Source organism: Pungitius pungitius, chromosome 1 (genome assembly GCF_949316345.1).
Source record: "Pungitius pungitius chromosome 1, fPunPun2.1, whole genome shotgun sequence".
NCBI classification, from domain to species: Eukaryota; Metazoa; Chordata; class Actinopteri; order Perciformes; family Gasterosteidae; genus Pungitius; species Pungitius pungitius.
In genome coordinates, this window is record NC_084900.1 from 2,881,500 (window position 1) to 2,897,596 (window position 16,097).

At 53.1% G+C, this 16,097-nt stretch overlaps 1 protein-coding gene across 13 annotated transcripts; it reads left to right on the forward strand.

Moving 5' to 3' along the window:
* The first annotated feature begins 339 nt into the window (after nt 1-339).
* Nucleotides 340-15,387, forward strand: arhgef11 (Rho guanine nucleotide exchange factor (GEF) 11). 13 transcript variants are annotated; one of them, XM_037477664.2, is made up of 41 exons: nt 341-2,077; nt 3,651-3,665; nt 3,962-4,053; nt 4,167-4,271; nt 4,360-4,409; nt 4,516-4,573; nt 4,659-4,858; nt 4,953-5,024; nt 5,149-5,256; nt 5,342-5,390; nt 5,501-5,538; nt 5,676-5,768; nt 6,038-6,106; nt 6,186-6,290; nt 6,384-6,482; nt 6,575-6,617; nt 6,688-6,784; nt 6,866-6,988; nt 7,361-7,384; nt 7,488-7,614; nt 7,788-7,881; nt 8,168-8,197; nt 8,330-8,486; nt 8,570-8,773; nt 8,969-9,016; nt 9,178-9,326; nt 9,419-9,559; nt 9,822-9,898; nt 9,980-10,105; nt 10,206-10,323; nt 10,424-10,572; nt 10,647-10,722; nt 10,808-10,990; nt 11,075-11,156; nt 11,241-11,374; nt 11,472-11,624; nt 11,741-11,968; nt 12,252-12,344; nt 12,477-12,781; nt 12,952-13,083; nt 13,178-15,387. In XM_037477664.2, exons 1-41 carry the CDS (start codon nt 2,043-2,045, stop codon nt 13,298-13,300), a joined length of 4,404 nt encoding a protein of 1,467 aa, XP_037333561.2. In that variant the 5' UTR covers nt 341-2,042; the 3' UTR covers nt 13,301-15,387. The 13 variants fall into 13 exon arrangements, with proteins under 13 accessions (XP_062416590.1, XP_037333571.2, XP_037333561.2 ...); XM_037477666.2 differs by having other exon boundaries at nt 8,345-8,486; XM_037477665.2 differs by having other exon boundaries at nt 3,962-4,047.
* Nucleotides 15,388-16,097: the final 710 nt, after the last annotated feature.

Consider the following 16,097-nt stretch of genomic DNA (forward strand, 5'->3'; position numbering starts at 1 on the left):
ATATAAAAGCAGTCATAATAGTGATGGTAATGTTACATCTGTGATTTAAAGCATCTGTCACTCCAATCACACTTCATATGCAATAAGTTTAGTTCATGTGATTTCTGGTGAAAAACACTATGATATCGGTGGCCCAACATATTGATTTCTTAAAAGGCCTCTAAATAAATCGGAAGTACATAAACCACATTATCTTTCAACGGTGGTTGATTACTGAGGAACGTAATCTTGACACAGATTTTTCCATATTTGGAAACATTTAAAAAACTTTTCCCAATAAAACCTATGTTTTCCCAATAAAACCTATGTTACTTTACCACTATGTATTTGTATTATACATATATCTCCCATGTCGGTTTACTGCAGGAGTTAATGATGCACAACAGCGCGGTGGCGCAGGCGGCCTGCAGTACCACAATCCATCCAGCCGGGGGCGCCATTGTGCTCGGTGTGATCTTGGAGAACATGGTGGTGTATCAGCAGCCAGTCCAGACAGCAGGATAACAACACAGCAGAGATCACTATTTACCAGAACGGGGATTTTTTTGTAAAAAGCGATAACATCTGAGTCTTCTGGCACACTAAAGGTAGAGAGAAGCCACACCGGACTTTACCACTGGGGCTCGTTTTGTCGTACAAGAAAAATACCTGGAGGTGGAAGTTTTGCTGAAATCGTTACTGATTTCCAGCTAGCGTTAGCTGGCTAACGTGCACCTTTTGGTGCTTGAATTTGCACGAAAACGGGACTGGGGGGCCGAGATTTCCACGAGCATCCACCATCTGGGCCGCTACGACCCCCATCTGTTCGCGTGCGGTTGAGGTCATGCGGGCGTCTCGTCTGGCAGACACAGCCGGTTAGCTGGCTAGCTCCGAGCGGAGCGACTCCTTGTCGCGTCGGAGAGCCGAAACCACGGCGCTTTCGGTCGGCCCGGGGACGAACGCGATGCCGCGGGCTGAACTCGGCCCAACCACGGAAGTAGCCCCGGGAAGCTAACGCTAGCTGCGCATAGCAGGCCGCTTCAGATGGTCGTTCTCGCCGACTTATGTCAGCGAATTAGATAAATCACGAACCCCAGAAACAGAGGAGCTCTCGTTCGACCCTGAAACAGCAACGCACCCTTTCGCTTCCATTTTCTTTTTTTTAAGGCCCCTACGGGGGACTAGCTAATGCCGGCTAACTAATCTGTTAATTAGCCAGCTAACCTTGGTTCGTTGTTTACAGCGCGCTCGCATGTAACGTTAATTAAATGACAAGTTACAGTTAACGAGGCCTTAGCAACGTGACTTCTACGTTTTATTATCTTTATTTTTAACGTCATATCGGGCCAACTTTATTTCACATATCGAGTGTTGTAGCTGCTAACGAACCACTTCGTGTTGAAATAGAATTGTTAACACAATCTCCCCACCAGATAAGATAGGTGCGACATTGAAGCGGTGCGTGGCCTCCGTGGGATTATCGAGCCTAATCACAGCCGGTGAAATCCAACACATGTAAACACGGAGGCGCGTGTGTTTTGAGCCGTATCACCGGGTCGACGAGGTGTCGATCCGCGTCGACACCGATGCCGCGCCGCTACCTGCACGGCGCAGGGTGCGTGTAAACGGACGCTGACCCGCACGGGGCGGGGGGGGGGGTCCCTGACCTCTGGCAGCATTGCGAGACTTATCGGCCGTGATTGATGACCCCTGAGGGGAGCAGACCTGTCCTCTCATCCGCTGAGCCAGGAAACAGTCTCCGTTATTGTATTTATTTTTAACCACTAGTGGAGATCATAGTGTTAGTATTTTTTTTTTTTATATATATATATTTGTGATCCTGCTGACTCCTAACTGGAACCGCTGGGGAGTTGGATGGGAACATGAGGAGCACTACCGGTAGCTTGAAGATCTGATCGAAGCACAGGGCCCCGTTGCGTGGGCTGCGATCTGAAGAGGAAAGAGATGATGATGATGATGGTGGTGATGATGATGGGGATGATGATGGAAGAGGCCCACTGACAGCGTTGACCCCCCCCCTCCTCCTCCTCCTCCCAGCAGACATGAGCCTCCGCCAGCCCACCTCTACGCTGGACAGGTAGGAGCCACGCGCAAACAGCTTCTGTGATTTGAGCGTTCACCTCCAGCTGGTTGCTGCTCTCAGGTCGGCCCTGTCGGCGTGTGTTTAACCGGCTCGGGTCCAGCGTGGCCTCCGGGAGAACGAGTCCGACAGGGCTGACAGGTGATCAGACCACTCCATGCAGAACAGTATCAGCACACTGAGAAACAGGAAACACGACCTCCTCCTCTCCCCCCCCCCCCCTCTCATTTTATTATAGCAAATAATTGTACATATTGGGGGGAAAAAGCCATTTATTTGGACGTTGTTGATTAGGTTTGTTGACGGAACGAAAGGAAAGCGGAACCGAGCCTCGAGGGCACGCTGCAGCACCCGGAAGAGGTTCAGCGCGCACACGCTGGAGTTACAGCGTGAAGTTCAGGTTCAAGAGGGGCCCAATGTTAGGAAGCAATGGCTTTATAAGCTACTTAACGTTAGTGTGTGTGTGTGTGTTGGGCAACTTTAAGTATTTTGTTGTTCTCATAAACTGAAAAATGCCACATTTTTGCTTATACAGACATAGTTATGGTCTACAAGACCACGTGAATTTTACATGTCCGACTATTCAAAATACCATATTTAGTATTTCGTCACATGTGACTACTTTAAACCGTAGGACCTCATGCAGAAAGGCAAGATCTGGTATGACTTAAAAATCTCACTTTTGAGGCAAAGGGCTCATGTAATCCCAGAGCTCATTTCCACTAAATGAAACCCAATGTTAACGTGCAGAGAAAAGTTTCTTACAAAGCTGTTTTTTTAATTAAAAACGAGTGCTCCATTGTCACACTTTTCTTTGCATTTGGCGGCTCTGCGAGCACCTTCTTTGCATCATGACCCGTTGACCCAGTTGTATTTTTATGTTAGCGTTAAAGTCATTTCCTTATCTAACACCACAGCGACTCCCAAAGTTCCCCACCTCTCGCGTTCGTAAAGTGAGCTTCGGGTCCCATGACCTCAGAGGAGGGCTCCTCACATTCAGGAAAAGATGTGTCTTGAGACATAACGATTACATAAGCATGTAATTAAGGCTGTACTTTGCCAGATGTTTGTGTGTAGGGAGGCACGCGCTGACAAGTCGAACAGCTCGCTTAATCAGATCCCCCCCCCCCGGGTAACGTTTGTGCCTTTCCTTTAAGTCACGTCCCAGTGTTTGAAAGGAAAGTGAAAACACATTTCAGTCCGCGATGTCTGCAGGGTTGAGACACGTCGTGCGTTTGGCTCGTTGGCTCGTTGCAGTTTCCCACCCAGACGCCTTCCGTCTGGTGTCATTCGACCCGGTCAACACACCTCGGCAAACAAACAACGGATCTTTCCGGGTGGATTTAATAACTTTCTCTTTTCATGGGGTAAATTGTGCCTCCACGAGCCGACCGGTCGACTTCTGGAATCAAACCAAGTCACCTATCAATATAGATCTACAGATGACTTGGAAAGGGGGGGAAACTCTTCTTCTCTGTGGCCTTTTTCTTGCTGTCTCCATGCTGATTTTCTCGTCTCTCTCTCTTCTCCCCCTTTTTCTCCCCCTCCTTCTGTCATGCTTCGCCCTCAGCCCTTTTGCTGCTTGGTGAGTTTACCCCTTCGACTCCTTTCTTGTTGCATCTGATGGATTTCCTCATGTTCTCATCGTCTCACCCCCTGGAATCCTCTGCCTCCCAACCCCTCCCCTCAGTTGTTGCTGTAACTGAAGGCTTCCCCTCTTTCACTTTGGCACGATTCATCCCTTTTCCCTTCACCTAAATTCTCTCATTCCCTTCAGACCCTCCTCCCTGGCCCATAGAGCCTCACCCCCCCCCCCCCCCCCCCCCACCATAATGTTGTTGTTTCGATGCTCATCTTCTTCGTGTCGTCTCTCAAACCCAGGCTCAGCAGTCTGACCATCGGGGACTCGGAGCGCAAATCCTCCGCCGGCCAGCAGAGGGAACCAATGGTGGACATCCACGCCGAGAGTACGGGTAAATGTGACTCCCCACCCCAGGGAGGGAGGGGGGGGGGGGGGGGGGGGGGGGGGGGGGATTGCTTTCCATAATCTGCAACATGATGTATTGTCTCCCTTGACCTCCTCCAGCTACGGGCCTGGTCCAGAGATGTGTGGTCGTGCAGAAGGACCAGCTGGGCTTCGGCTTCACGGTGTGTGGGGAGAGAGTGAAGCTGGTGCAGAATGTCCGACCGGGTAAGACAAAAAAAAACCGTCTACTCCTCACGCAGGTGCTTCTCAACCATGAAACGACCCCGATGACGCTTCTCACCCGTCTTCACAGGTGGTGCAGCAGTCAAGGCCGGGGTCCAAGAAGGGGACCGAATCATAAAGGTTTTTTTTTTAATGCTTCGCATCACAGGCGGGATTCTAAAGTCTTGGTTTTCTTCCCGCCGTTTATTGTGGCTGAATTCCTCTTGTTGTGCCCTCTGTCTCTCAGGTCAACGGCTCGCTGGTGTCCTCCATGTCCCACCAGGAGGTGGTGAAGCTCATCAAATGTGAGTTTGACCTCAGGGGGATTGTTGTGTGTTTTTGCTTTTTGGTACAAAGTGTGTTTATCGTTCTCTTTGAACCGTCCCATAGCGGGTCCGTACGCCGCGCTGACCCTACAAGGGCCGCCCCCTTTCGCCGCCTCCTTGCCCCTGGACCCCCTCCCCGCTGACCTCCCACCCAACAAAAGAACGTCTCTGGGTGGGGAGGCTCCGCCCCCTCCACCTCCGCCCCTGCCCTCTGGGCTGAGCAGCACCCCATCCCAAAGAATCACCGGACCCAAACCACTACAGGTGAATGAACCGTTACTCTGGATTTACATTATTACATCATCACCTTTAGCAACGTTCTATTAAGTATCAATATGATTCATCTGTTCTTTTCCAGGACCCAGAAGTACAGAAACACGCCACTCAGATACTCAGGAAAATGCTGGAGCAGGAGGAGGCTGAACTGCAGGTACACACACACACACACACACACACACACACACACACACACACACACACAGTCTCTATAGTTGTGTAGTGTTCTCTGCACCGGGAGGATTTCCAGCTCAATGTGGCTGTTGACTAATTGACAGGAGCTGATGGAGGAGCAGATGAGGAACCCGTCGCCGTCACTGGGCGAGCGGATCGAGAGCGCCCAGAGGAGAGCTCGCCAAGTCCGGGTCAAGATCCAGCAAGACCTGGTGAGGAGACCTGACGCCTTCCCATCTCCTCTCTGGAGATTTGTGTTCACTTGAAACCAACTGTCTCTTTGTTCTGCTCCACCAGGAGGGGACCAGGTCAGAATGTTCCATAAGCTACGTCCAAGCAGGAGAAGGTTTGTTAGACTCACACTGCAGACTACATACTGAGACTCCACACAGTACAGACTACACACAGTGCAGACTACACACACTGAGTCTAAATCGGTGTGCTGTGCTTCGGCAGGTTGTCTATCGATGGACTCGAGCGAAGGAGACGTGGAGGTAGGCTGCACAGCTCTTGTCTCGTCATGAACTGGTGCGATTGTACGTTTGCATGTGTGCGACTGTGTACGCGATGGCCCCACTCATCCATCCCCCCCCCCCTCCCCCACCCTCGTGCTCCCTCCCTCCCTCCCCAGGCTCTAGAGAGTCCCCACTCCTCCCCCTCATTCTCCTTCAGGACACCACCACACCGCCGGCAGAACTCCGACACACACACCCTGTCAGACTCGGTGAGAAGGACACACACACACACACACACACGCACTTGCATCCTCTTCTCACAGTGATGAGGTCCTCACATGCATCCCTCTCCTCCTGCCTCCTCTTCTTCTCTCACTGTGACTTGCACATCGGTTTGAAGTGTGCGACTGAGAGCTTCATATATCAGCTCTTCCTTCAGGTCCCTTCACCCCCGCCTTCATGCACATGCAAAACGGCCTGGACCCGTGTGACCCGGTGCCGTTCTGTTTCTTGAATTCTGTGTGTGTTTGTTTTAAAGGGCGGGAAGGCCCAGATTATCGGCCCCGAGGAGGAGGACGAGGAAGACGACAGCTACGCGTTCAATGAGGTGCGTTCTTTTTTCTCCCCTCCTCTCTCCTCCCCCCTCCATCTGCTCGGTTGCTCACGCGTCCGCTTCTGCATCTCAGATGGACGGCCCGTTCCAGGACATCGAGCTGCTCAAGTCCCGGCCGGCCCACATGACGGTGTTCATGAGATACGTCTTCACGCAGCTTCTGGACCCCAACCCTCTGGTACGTCTGCGTTGGGGCCGGAGGCGCGCGGGGGGGGGGAAGGCGGGCCTCCTGGTTGGCGTTGCTCACGGCCTTGCTCTCGTTCTGTCGCAGCTGTTCTACCTGTCGGTGGAGGCCTACCTGGGCTCCAGCCCCAAAGACGCCCGAGCGCTGGCCCCCCAGATCTGCTCCCACTTCCTGGACGCCGACGCAGTACGTGGGGTCTCGCCCTCACGTTTTAACACGATACCACCTAACGTGACTTTGTGGTAAAATGTGCCGTTTGTTCATTCCTCGCCCCGTAGCCTCTGAAGATCAAAGTCCGGGAGGAGTATCTCTCGGACATCGGTAAGCAAGCGCTCCTCGTGCCGCGGCTGTCACTGCGTCGGCCCGGCGTAACGCCGTCTCTCCGTTTCAGAGGGTCGGCTTCACGCCCAGGAGGACATCAGGGGACCTCTGTCGGAGCTGCAGCAGCAGGTGCTGCCGGACATCCAGGACCAGATCCAGGACTACAGGTGCGTTCCCCCCCCGAGCGAAGACCGGGCCGCGTGGCGAGTGTCTGGCGCTAATCGGACGCCGCTTGTGTTCCCCTCCAGGAACAAGCAGATGATGGGCCTGGGCTCTCTGTTCGGGGAGGGAGACCTGCTGCAGCTGGACGGGGACCCGGTGAAGGAGAGACAGGTGGTGGACAGACAGGTCACCGCCCTGTGGGAGATCCTGTGAGTCTCCTTATTCAGTATTTCACTACAACACGCGATAGCTTTGGTTTGTGGGCATTAACAACTCTCACACAAGAGCACACAAGAGCACGCTGTGGCAACACGGTCAGATGTTCGGAGCCCAATGAAATAGTTGTTACGAGGCGACAGGAGAAGCTCTCATTACAAAGGTCATCGCCACAGCGGCCAAACCTTGAAACCACATGACATTTATGCCTCCAATCCACACACACACACACACACAATCCCATCACATGATGCAGCGCAGTGTGTCTCCCAGCGTTGTTCTGGCCGGATTGAACTCTTTAAGGCGGATGATGTCTCTGTGAGCGGCGAGTTAACGGCGTCTTTATGTCTCTCTTTCTGCTCCAGGTCGAAGCACGAAGAGGAGCGCAGGTAAACGCCACGAACCCGCCTCGCCTGAGGGGGGGAAAGTCGCTCTGTGTGAGGGATTGGCTTCGGTCGTTGTTGATGTCTTGTCTCTGTTGGACCCCCGTAGTTCTCCTCTGGCGTCGGCCGTGCACCTTTACCTGCGTCATTCTGGCATCAAGCTGAGAGACTCCAAGGTCTTCCCTGGTCTGAGCACCGAGAAGGAGAAGTGGCTGGCCTTCCTAAAGACCAAGAAGGTAAACGGCACTTTCAAACTTGAATTAAACCCTTTACGGGAAAGATGATCTAAGGATAGAAACGAGCTTAAGATAAACTACGTCTCCCTTTGCTAGTTAGACGGGTTTGTGTGTTTTGTTGGGTTTAATGAACGGGAGAAAAGCAACGACCTCTGTGGTCCTTCTCTCCACAGCTGAGTGGTACCAAGAAAGAGAAAGATGGAGAGGATAAGAAGAGAAATCCCATCCTGAAGTACATCGGCAAACCCAGAACCACCTCCCAGTCCAGTAAATACACACAAACACACACACACACTGACAGAAAGGGATGACTCGTGTCTTTTATTCAGGACAATCTCCTGACTTTTTAATGTTATCATGATCTGATATTTAGTTCACTCATTACACTGTCACTCTGCTGATAAACCTCATGATAAACCCAAACATGCAACACACCCCCCCCCCCCCTCCCCTCATTGCATTTGTCAGACGGTATTGAGTTTGCACGTTTATTCATTTATTGATTTCTTTTCGTGTGTCGTCCTGATTTATTTTTGTCATCTTGGTTCCGTAGCATTCCACGTCCCGTTGTCACCCACCGAAGGTACATGTCTCATTCCACTGCTCCTCTGTTTCTACAACAAACTTTAGCCTCACTACAGACACGTCACCCCCCCTCCCCCCCCCCCTCTTTTCGCCCACGCGCCCTCTTTAACCGCGCTGTACACTCAAGCAGTGCCCGTGTCTCCAGTCCGTCCCGGCAGCGTGAGAAACATCATCCAGCAGTTCGAGAACCACACGGAGACCGGCGAGGAGGAAGGGGACGACGCCGTCGCCCCCGGCGACCCCCAGAGGCTCTCCTGCAGCAGCCTGGGGGAGGACGGCATGTCCAGGTATGTCTCTGAAACGCCGCCCGCGCCGCTCCGTCCCTCCTCTTTCCGGAAAAGGGCTTCATCGGCGCTCTCTGCCCCCGCAGCCCCGCGGTGTCGGTGCGTCTGGCGCGCAGCGAGTCGCTGAAGGCGCAGGGGGAGGGACGGCGGCGCGGCGCCGGCTCGGCCGCGGAGTCGGTGCCTCGCTCGCGCAGCGACGTGGACATGGAGGACTGCGGCGAGGAGCGGGAGGGGCCCGCCCTCCGGCCGCTGCAGCACAGCGCGTCGTCGGCCTCCAGCAGCTCCGCACGGTAAAGATCGGGGGGGAGGGAGGGAGGGAGGAAGGGGGGGGGGCTTGTCATGGGCTTTTAGAGTCAATCTCAGGGGTGATTTAAGAGTAAAAGTAACAACCTGAACAATCTGACCCGCTTGGCCTCAAGCAGCCGGCTCCCCTCTGGAAGTGTAGGTTCTTCACCTCATGCCGTCTCTCTCTCTCTCAAACTCAGGTCTCTAGAGAACCCTACACCCCCATACACCCCTCGGTCGAGACGCAGGTGAGTCCCCGGGCCCTCCCCCCGTAGAAACAAAGATGGCCGACTTCTCTCAAACGGGCCAAAAGATGAAAGGCTTTGGATCCTTAGAGAAGATTAGTTTTGTCTTCTGCCCGTCCCCCCCCCCCCCCCACACCTGTGTTGATGCGCGCGTGCCTCTGCAGGAGCGTGGACTCGCCGCTCGCCCTCCTGCCCGACGCCGCGGCGCTGGAGGAGGAGCTGCCCGACGGTCAGAACTGGCAGGACACGGTTCCCCCCCAGCTCCTGGCCTCCATCGGTCCCGGCGAGGTGGACAGACAGGCCGTCATATACGGTACGGGAGGGGGGGCGGGGGGGAGCGTCGGCGCCGCCGCCGCCCGCGGGGCTCCTGTCGTCGTGGTTTTTAACCGGGCTGTGCCTCCTCAGAGCTGTTCACCACCGAGGCGTCCCACCTGCGCACCCTGAGGGTCCTGGACCAGGTCTTTTTCCAGAAGATGCGGTCCGTGCTGAACTCCGACGAGCTGGCCTGCATCTTCCCCAACCTGCCGCAGGTCTACGACCTCCACGGTCAGTCTGCCTTTCACAGCTTTCACTTTCAAACGGAAGAAATGAAACTTGTGGGCCTTCTTTAGAACCCGAGGGACTCCCTTTGAGTGCTTTGAGTCAACGAGCCTTTTTAGCGCCGCGCGCGTTTGCCAAGCAAACGGTCGTAAGTGGAGCAAACGCCGGGCGGAGGTTGTGACCCCCGTCGGCTCCGGCCCGAGCCAATACGCACAGTCTGCGCTTTTAATTAAGAGCAAACACCAAAAGTCCAAACTCCTCTCCGCAGCGAGTCTGTGCGAAGCGATGAAGAAGCGCCGGGAAACTCCCATCGTTCAGACCATCGGCGACGTGATGCTGGCCAGGGTGAGTGGAACCGTCTCCTGCCCCCCCAATGTGAACGGTGTGTCTGTGGAGACGGGAGTGTTAACGGCGTGGTTTGTCCAGTTTGAAGATGCGGCCGGCGAGGAGTTTCAGGAACAAGCGTCTCAGCTGTGCAGCCAGCAGTCTCAGGCTCTGGAGCTCATCAAGAGCAAACAGCGTAAAGACCCCCGCTTCGCTCACATCATCCAGGTACACACACACACACACACACACACACTGCAGTGTGCACGCATTGCGACACCGCAGACAAAAAGCTAAAGCGCTCGTCCTCGCCTGGCGTTTGGTTCAGGAGTGCGAGGCGAGTCCTCACTGCCGCCGGCTGCAGCTCAAGGACCTGCTGGTGTCGGAGATGCAGAGGCTCACCAAGTACCCGCTGCTGCTGGACAAGATCATCAAGCACACGGAGGGTGAGGAGCACCGGCTGGTAGCCGCGGCGGCGATTTCTCGCCATTTTTTCCTTTTGCGTTGACACCAGCGCTGTGTTTTATTTTTTTTTTCTGCATTCAGCCGCCTCGTCGGACCTCCCGGCGCTGCAGCGCGCCCAGGCCTGTTGCCGGGGGATACTGCAGGCCGTGAACGAGGTCGTCAGGGAGACGGAACACCGGCAGCGGCTCAGCCAATACCAGCGCCGGCTGGACGCCGCCCCTCTCTTCAAGGTAGTGGAATAACGCCCCACGTTGGTTTCCCCCCCCCCGTTCGCCTTGTCCTTATCGACTCTTCTTCCTCACAGAGTCTCGACCTCAGCACTAAGAGGATGATCCACGAAGGTCCTCTCACGTGGAAAGTCAGCAAAGACAAGCAGATCGGTGAGTACCTGTGGACACACACACACACACACACGGTCCCCTCTTGGTTTCACACACACCCCTTCATCCCCCCCCCCCCGATCAGAGATCCAAGCGCTGCTGCTGTCGGACTGCCTGCTCCTCCTGCAGAGGGGGCCGGACGACCGGCTGCAGCTGAGGTACCCGTCCCGCTGGCTGGGCGGCAGCGGGGGCGGCAGCGCCGACAGCAAGAACTCCTTCAGCCCGCTGGTGAAGCTGGACGCTCTGCTGGTCCGCTCCGTAGCCACAGGTAGGACACCCGACGGGGGGGGGGAACCGCGCTGCTACCCCGTCGAACCACGCGTAACTGAGTGCCTTATGATTTCTGTCGCAGACAACAAGGCCCTCTACGTCATCAGCACCACCGAGAGGCAGATCTACGAGCTGGTGGCCGGGACGTCCTCGGAGAAAAACACGTGAGCTCCATTCCGTCCCGTCCCCCCCGGTGGGCTCCGTGGGTCCTCATTGTCTGGTTAAAACGCGCCTTTCTCCTTCCGCAGCTGGAAGGATTTGCTGGAAAGGACGATCTCGTCGAGCGGCGGCTCGTCGCCTCTGATCAACCACGTCCCGCAGCAGAGCTCCCCGAGTCTACGCAGCGCCTCGCCCGTGTCGACGGGCAGCAACGCCTACGCAGGTCATTTCCACGTTCCACGAAATAATAATAACACATCAACTGCCTGCAAACCGTAAAGTATAAAAATATGTACATATATTTATTCTTCATCTCGCAGATAACTCCATAGCGGAGCAGTCGGACTCCACGGACACGCATTCCTCCGGCGACGACGTGGCGCTCTCTGCCAACGCCGACGCGGACCAATCGGGAGCCTTCGTGGGCGCGGAGCTGAAAGCCGAGGGCGTGGCCGAGTCCGCTCTGCACGACGGTGAGGAGGAGCCACCAAGCCGCCGCGTCCTCACGGGAGCCGAGGGAACTCAATTGAATTGATCAAGTGTGTGTTTGTTGTGTTTCCCCCCCCCCCCCCCCCCCCCCCCCTCTCAGTTGAAACACTAAGGCAGCTCATATTGAGAGACTTTGAGGAGGACGCCTGGAGCCACAATTCGGATGACACGCCCACCAACGAGGCGGCCAGCGAGAGGAGCTCGTTGACCGAGAGGCGGCGGCCGGAGTCCCCGGAGGCGGCCCCCAACGACAGGGAGGCGGGGCGCCGAGCCGAGGCTCCGCCCCCAGACGTGCAGCGGCCCGGCAGCGTCCAGGTCGTACGGAAAGGTAGCGGATGAGATGCAGAACGGTCACTTTTGTACTTTGATTAGAGGACTCCTTTCCCTCCTTTATGTCCTGGTGAAACTCCTCCTCTGCATGTTGCCTCTGATCACGGTGGTTCCTTGTTTTGTTCCTCACACGCTGGATCTGCTCTCTCTCTCTCTCTCTCTCTCTCGTCCGGGTGCTCGTCACAAACACACTTCATCGCCTTCTTCACGCTTCCTTAATCCACGTACAAACCTTTCCACACACACACACACACTTTTCTATCCTCTATCTTGTGCAATAGCTGTGGTTGCGGGTCCTTCTTCTTCTTCTTCTGTCCCTGACGACATCACTGCTGATCAATCATCCGAGCCGAGAGGCGAGGCCGCCAAGCAGGGTAATGATGGCTAAAATTGGTAAAAAGTTCTGTAGCTTTTATCAGACAAATACATATTTTTTTTTGTCTAATATTTGTCGAGACAAAGCGAGTGTGATCTGTTACTCAAGTGAACACTTTCTCCTCCTCCAGGGAACACCTTCTACTTGGTCATGCCTACAGAGCCGGGGGAGAGCGCCACCGATGACCTCATCGACCCTCCTCCCCGGACGCAGGCGCCCCAGGAAACGGAGGCCATGCGGCGGGAAGGAGAGGAGGAGGAGAAGGAGGAGGAGGAGGAGGAGAAGGAGGAAAAGGAGGAGGAAGAAGAAGAAGAAGAGAAGGAGGTGAAGGCGGCGGGCCAATCGCAGGCCGGCCACCAGAGCCACGTGATCAAAAAGGTGGACGAGATTTTCCACACAATCGAGGGGCTGATGAGCAAGTTGCGGCAGCTGAAGGTGCGTTTGTTTGGTTGTCCGTGACAACCAACCCCTTCTTCTTCTTCTTCTCTCTCTGTATCCTCTAACTGGTGCGAGAGGACAATTTGTTTTTATTTTCCTGTCATCTCTTCGCGGCTGGCAGACTTCTATTGACGTTCTTCTGGTGTCATCTTCTGCGTCCTGCACAGGAAATCGAGACGTCCCACCGAAAGCTTTTACAAACCCTCAGAGAGCCCTTCGGCGACGAGGAGCCAGAGGACCAGCCGAGTTGCCGGCAACCGTCTCCAGAACGCCGAGCCTGGATCGCGGCTCGGGAGACGGTGAGCGCCGCCCGCCACCGAGCGACGGCCGCTGATTCGCATTCCCATGAAACGCCTTCATTTGTTTATGTCCCCCCCCCTCCCCCCCGACCAGGCAAAGAGGGCAAAGAGGGCGGAGCAGCGGAGCCCAGGGTTCTTTCCACGGGATTCTGACCTCGCCGCGGAGGGGACTTTTGCTCGAGCTCGATTGATGGCAAAGGGAAGCGCTCAGACTTGAAGGCCACACCCCCCTCCGCCCCCCCTCCCCCCTATGCACTGGCCAGTGGAACGCAGCCTGGGATGGACCGTAGCTGTTTTCAGGACAACGTCCCATTACCAGAGCACCAGGCAGTCCGGGACGCGCCGAGGGAAAGAGCATGAAGGAACAAAGAAAAAGGCAGAAGACAAGTTGACTGAAGAGATGGGGGGGGGGGGGAATTGCAGGAATGGAAAGTGGGGAAAAAACGATGACCCTTGTTGGACGTTTGTGAAGGAAAAGGAGTTGTGTTTTTTTGTTTGTTGAAGGAACGAAGCGGAAAAGTGTTGAAATGTTAATTTAAGGAAATCTCAGAGGGACCCGTAACCCCTGCACTTTACCCACAATGCATCCCTCTGGAACGAATCAGGGACCGGAGATTGCCACTGACTTTAGTTAGGGGCCAATGTATGAGGCCCCCCCCCTTCCCTCCCCTCCCCCACGCCCACCTGTTGCTTTACACCGAGTTCACCCGTCACCACGGCCCAAGGACTGTGTCTTTAAGTCAGGTTATTTGCACTGGGTAAGGATCCATTATCACACACACACACACACACGTAACCATTTCATTCATCTCAGACGTCGCGGTGGAAGAATCACGAGAGTCCTCGTTTAGGCTGCTTAGGATGCTTTGGGGGGGGGGGGGGTTCACGGAGGGCTTTGCGAACCACTGTGACTGTGATGAAAAGGGGTGAAACGTAGAAACTTGAATCTTCACTGAGGAGCAGAAACGCTGATCGAGTCGCTCCTGATTGCCTTGAAGTCTTTTAGACTTGACTGTGCATCCTCTCACTGTAAAGCAGTGCGGCAAATACTGTGAACCAGCAGCAACCCCCCCCCCCCCCCCCATCCTGTTTATAACCACGTCGCCCACAGAAATTAAAACACTAAGAATAAGAATTTAAATTTGCAGCAAAATGAGAAACTGCTGACGTTTATTATGCAACCGCTGGATGGAGCAAACGTTCCCTCGGTTAATAGTTTGATTTTTCTCACAGCAAACACTACTTGAGCTGTTCTACCGACACACTAAACGCATTTAAACCTCTTTAAATGCCCTCTCCTGCTCGTCATCCAGCCAGGGGGGGGGGGGGGGGGGACTTTATTTGAGCTGGTTTCAAATACTAACTGACGACACACTACGGAGCCAAGTAGAAGTATTAAGAAGCGCAGAAGCTTCCACGTCTCAAAACAAAACAGGAGTGAGTGGACGCGTGAAACCATGAACTTGTTAAAATGTTTAAATATTCTACCAAAGTGAAAAATGTCTTCAGAGGCGTCGAAGGGATCCATTTTTTTTTTCTTCTCTCTCTCAACATTTTGGCTGCTGATTTTCAAGCATCTCAGACCAGGCGCCTTTTTTTCTTTCCTTTTTGGGGGGGTTTTGTTGATCTCGTGAGAGCTAAGGACGCTCAGGCCTCACATGCGTCACACATCATTGGATCGTTTGGCGTTTAAAGAGCTGGCAGACGGTCCGAGGTGTTAAAAACAAGTCACGTCGCTCTCTCCTTTTAACTTCAGCATTTTCATCTCCAACTTCTACCTCTGTGTCTCTCCCACGATTTCTTCTTTTCATGCATTTATCTTGTACATTTGACATCAGACATTTGGGCCTTAACGGGGCTGTTTGGAGAAAAAAAAAGAAGCTCTGATTCTTTAAAAAAAAAAAAAAAAAAAAAAGCGAGAAAGAAATGAAACTTGAGTTGCACAAAGAAACTTCCCTGCACGTTGCAAACTACTGTATGCAAACACACGTCTTTAACGCTCATCTCATTGTTTATTTTGTCTTTTTAAAAAAAATAAAACACTTGTCACTCATGTAATATAGAGAGATCAGACCCACTTGTTTTATATTTGTTATTTTTTTTTTTGTTCCTGTAAAGCCTTTAGTCCTCGTATTTGATTTTATTTTTGTAGATATGATTAAAAAAAAATGTATAAATTATTTTCTTCTCCCTTGTTTTTAAAATCGATGAGATTGTTTAGCTGCACAGACGGCAAAGAGAGCTCATGTCTCAGATTCATGTGTTTTGTGAGATTAAAAAAAAAAAAGAAACTGGCTAAAGAAATGTGGAGTCTTTGTGAAATGTTTCTCTATACTTTATATTACAGTAAATATACAATATGCTTCTTTAATTAGTCCGGAAAGGAATGCCATTAAAGCACTATTTCTTCTGAGATTCATTAATAAAGTTTCTATAACGGGTTTTATCTCATTCATACACTTTTAATCAGGAGCGTATCAAAAACATTTAAGAACGAAACCGGAAATGAACCAATGATTCTTGGTTTCAAAATAAAGGCTGAACGTCTGCCAACGGTCTATAGCAGAGATGCATAATAGTGTATTTTGTGTTTTTATATAAATGTGTAATTACAAGCGGATTCATACACCACCTCATTTTCAAGAGCATTTGTGTTTAATAAATGAACAACAGAGTGCAGCAGTCTGTAAAACCCTGTTTTGCACATCAGGATAAAATGTCTATCAATAATTGATCAAGACAAAGCAGCAACAGTCAGACCGGCCTTTGTCATTCACATTAATAATTAAACGATTTAACCACGAAATTTAATATTTAAGAGCGTGTCTTCAGAGGAGACATTACGCAAAGCACACGGTTGACTTTTAGTGTCAATTCTACAAAACACGTGGAGCTTTGGTGGAACGAAAGGACCCCCCCCCCCCTCCGATCCTCCCGGAAGCTGTGTGCGGGTTCTCCGCGCGCAGCTTGACGCGCCGCCGCCTGGACGCCCGCGCCGAGCCACCGAAGCCCAG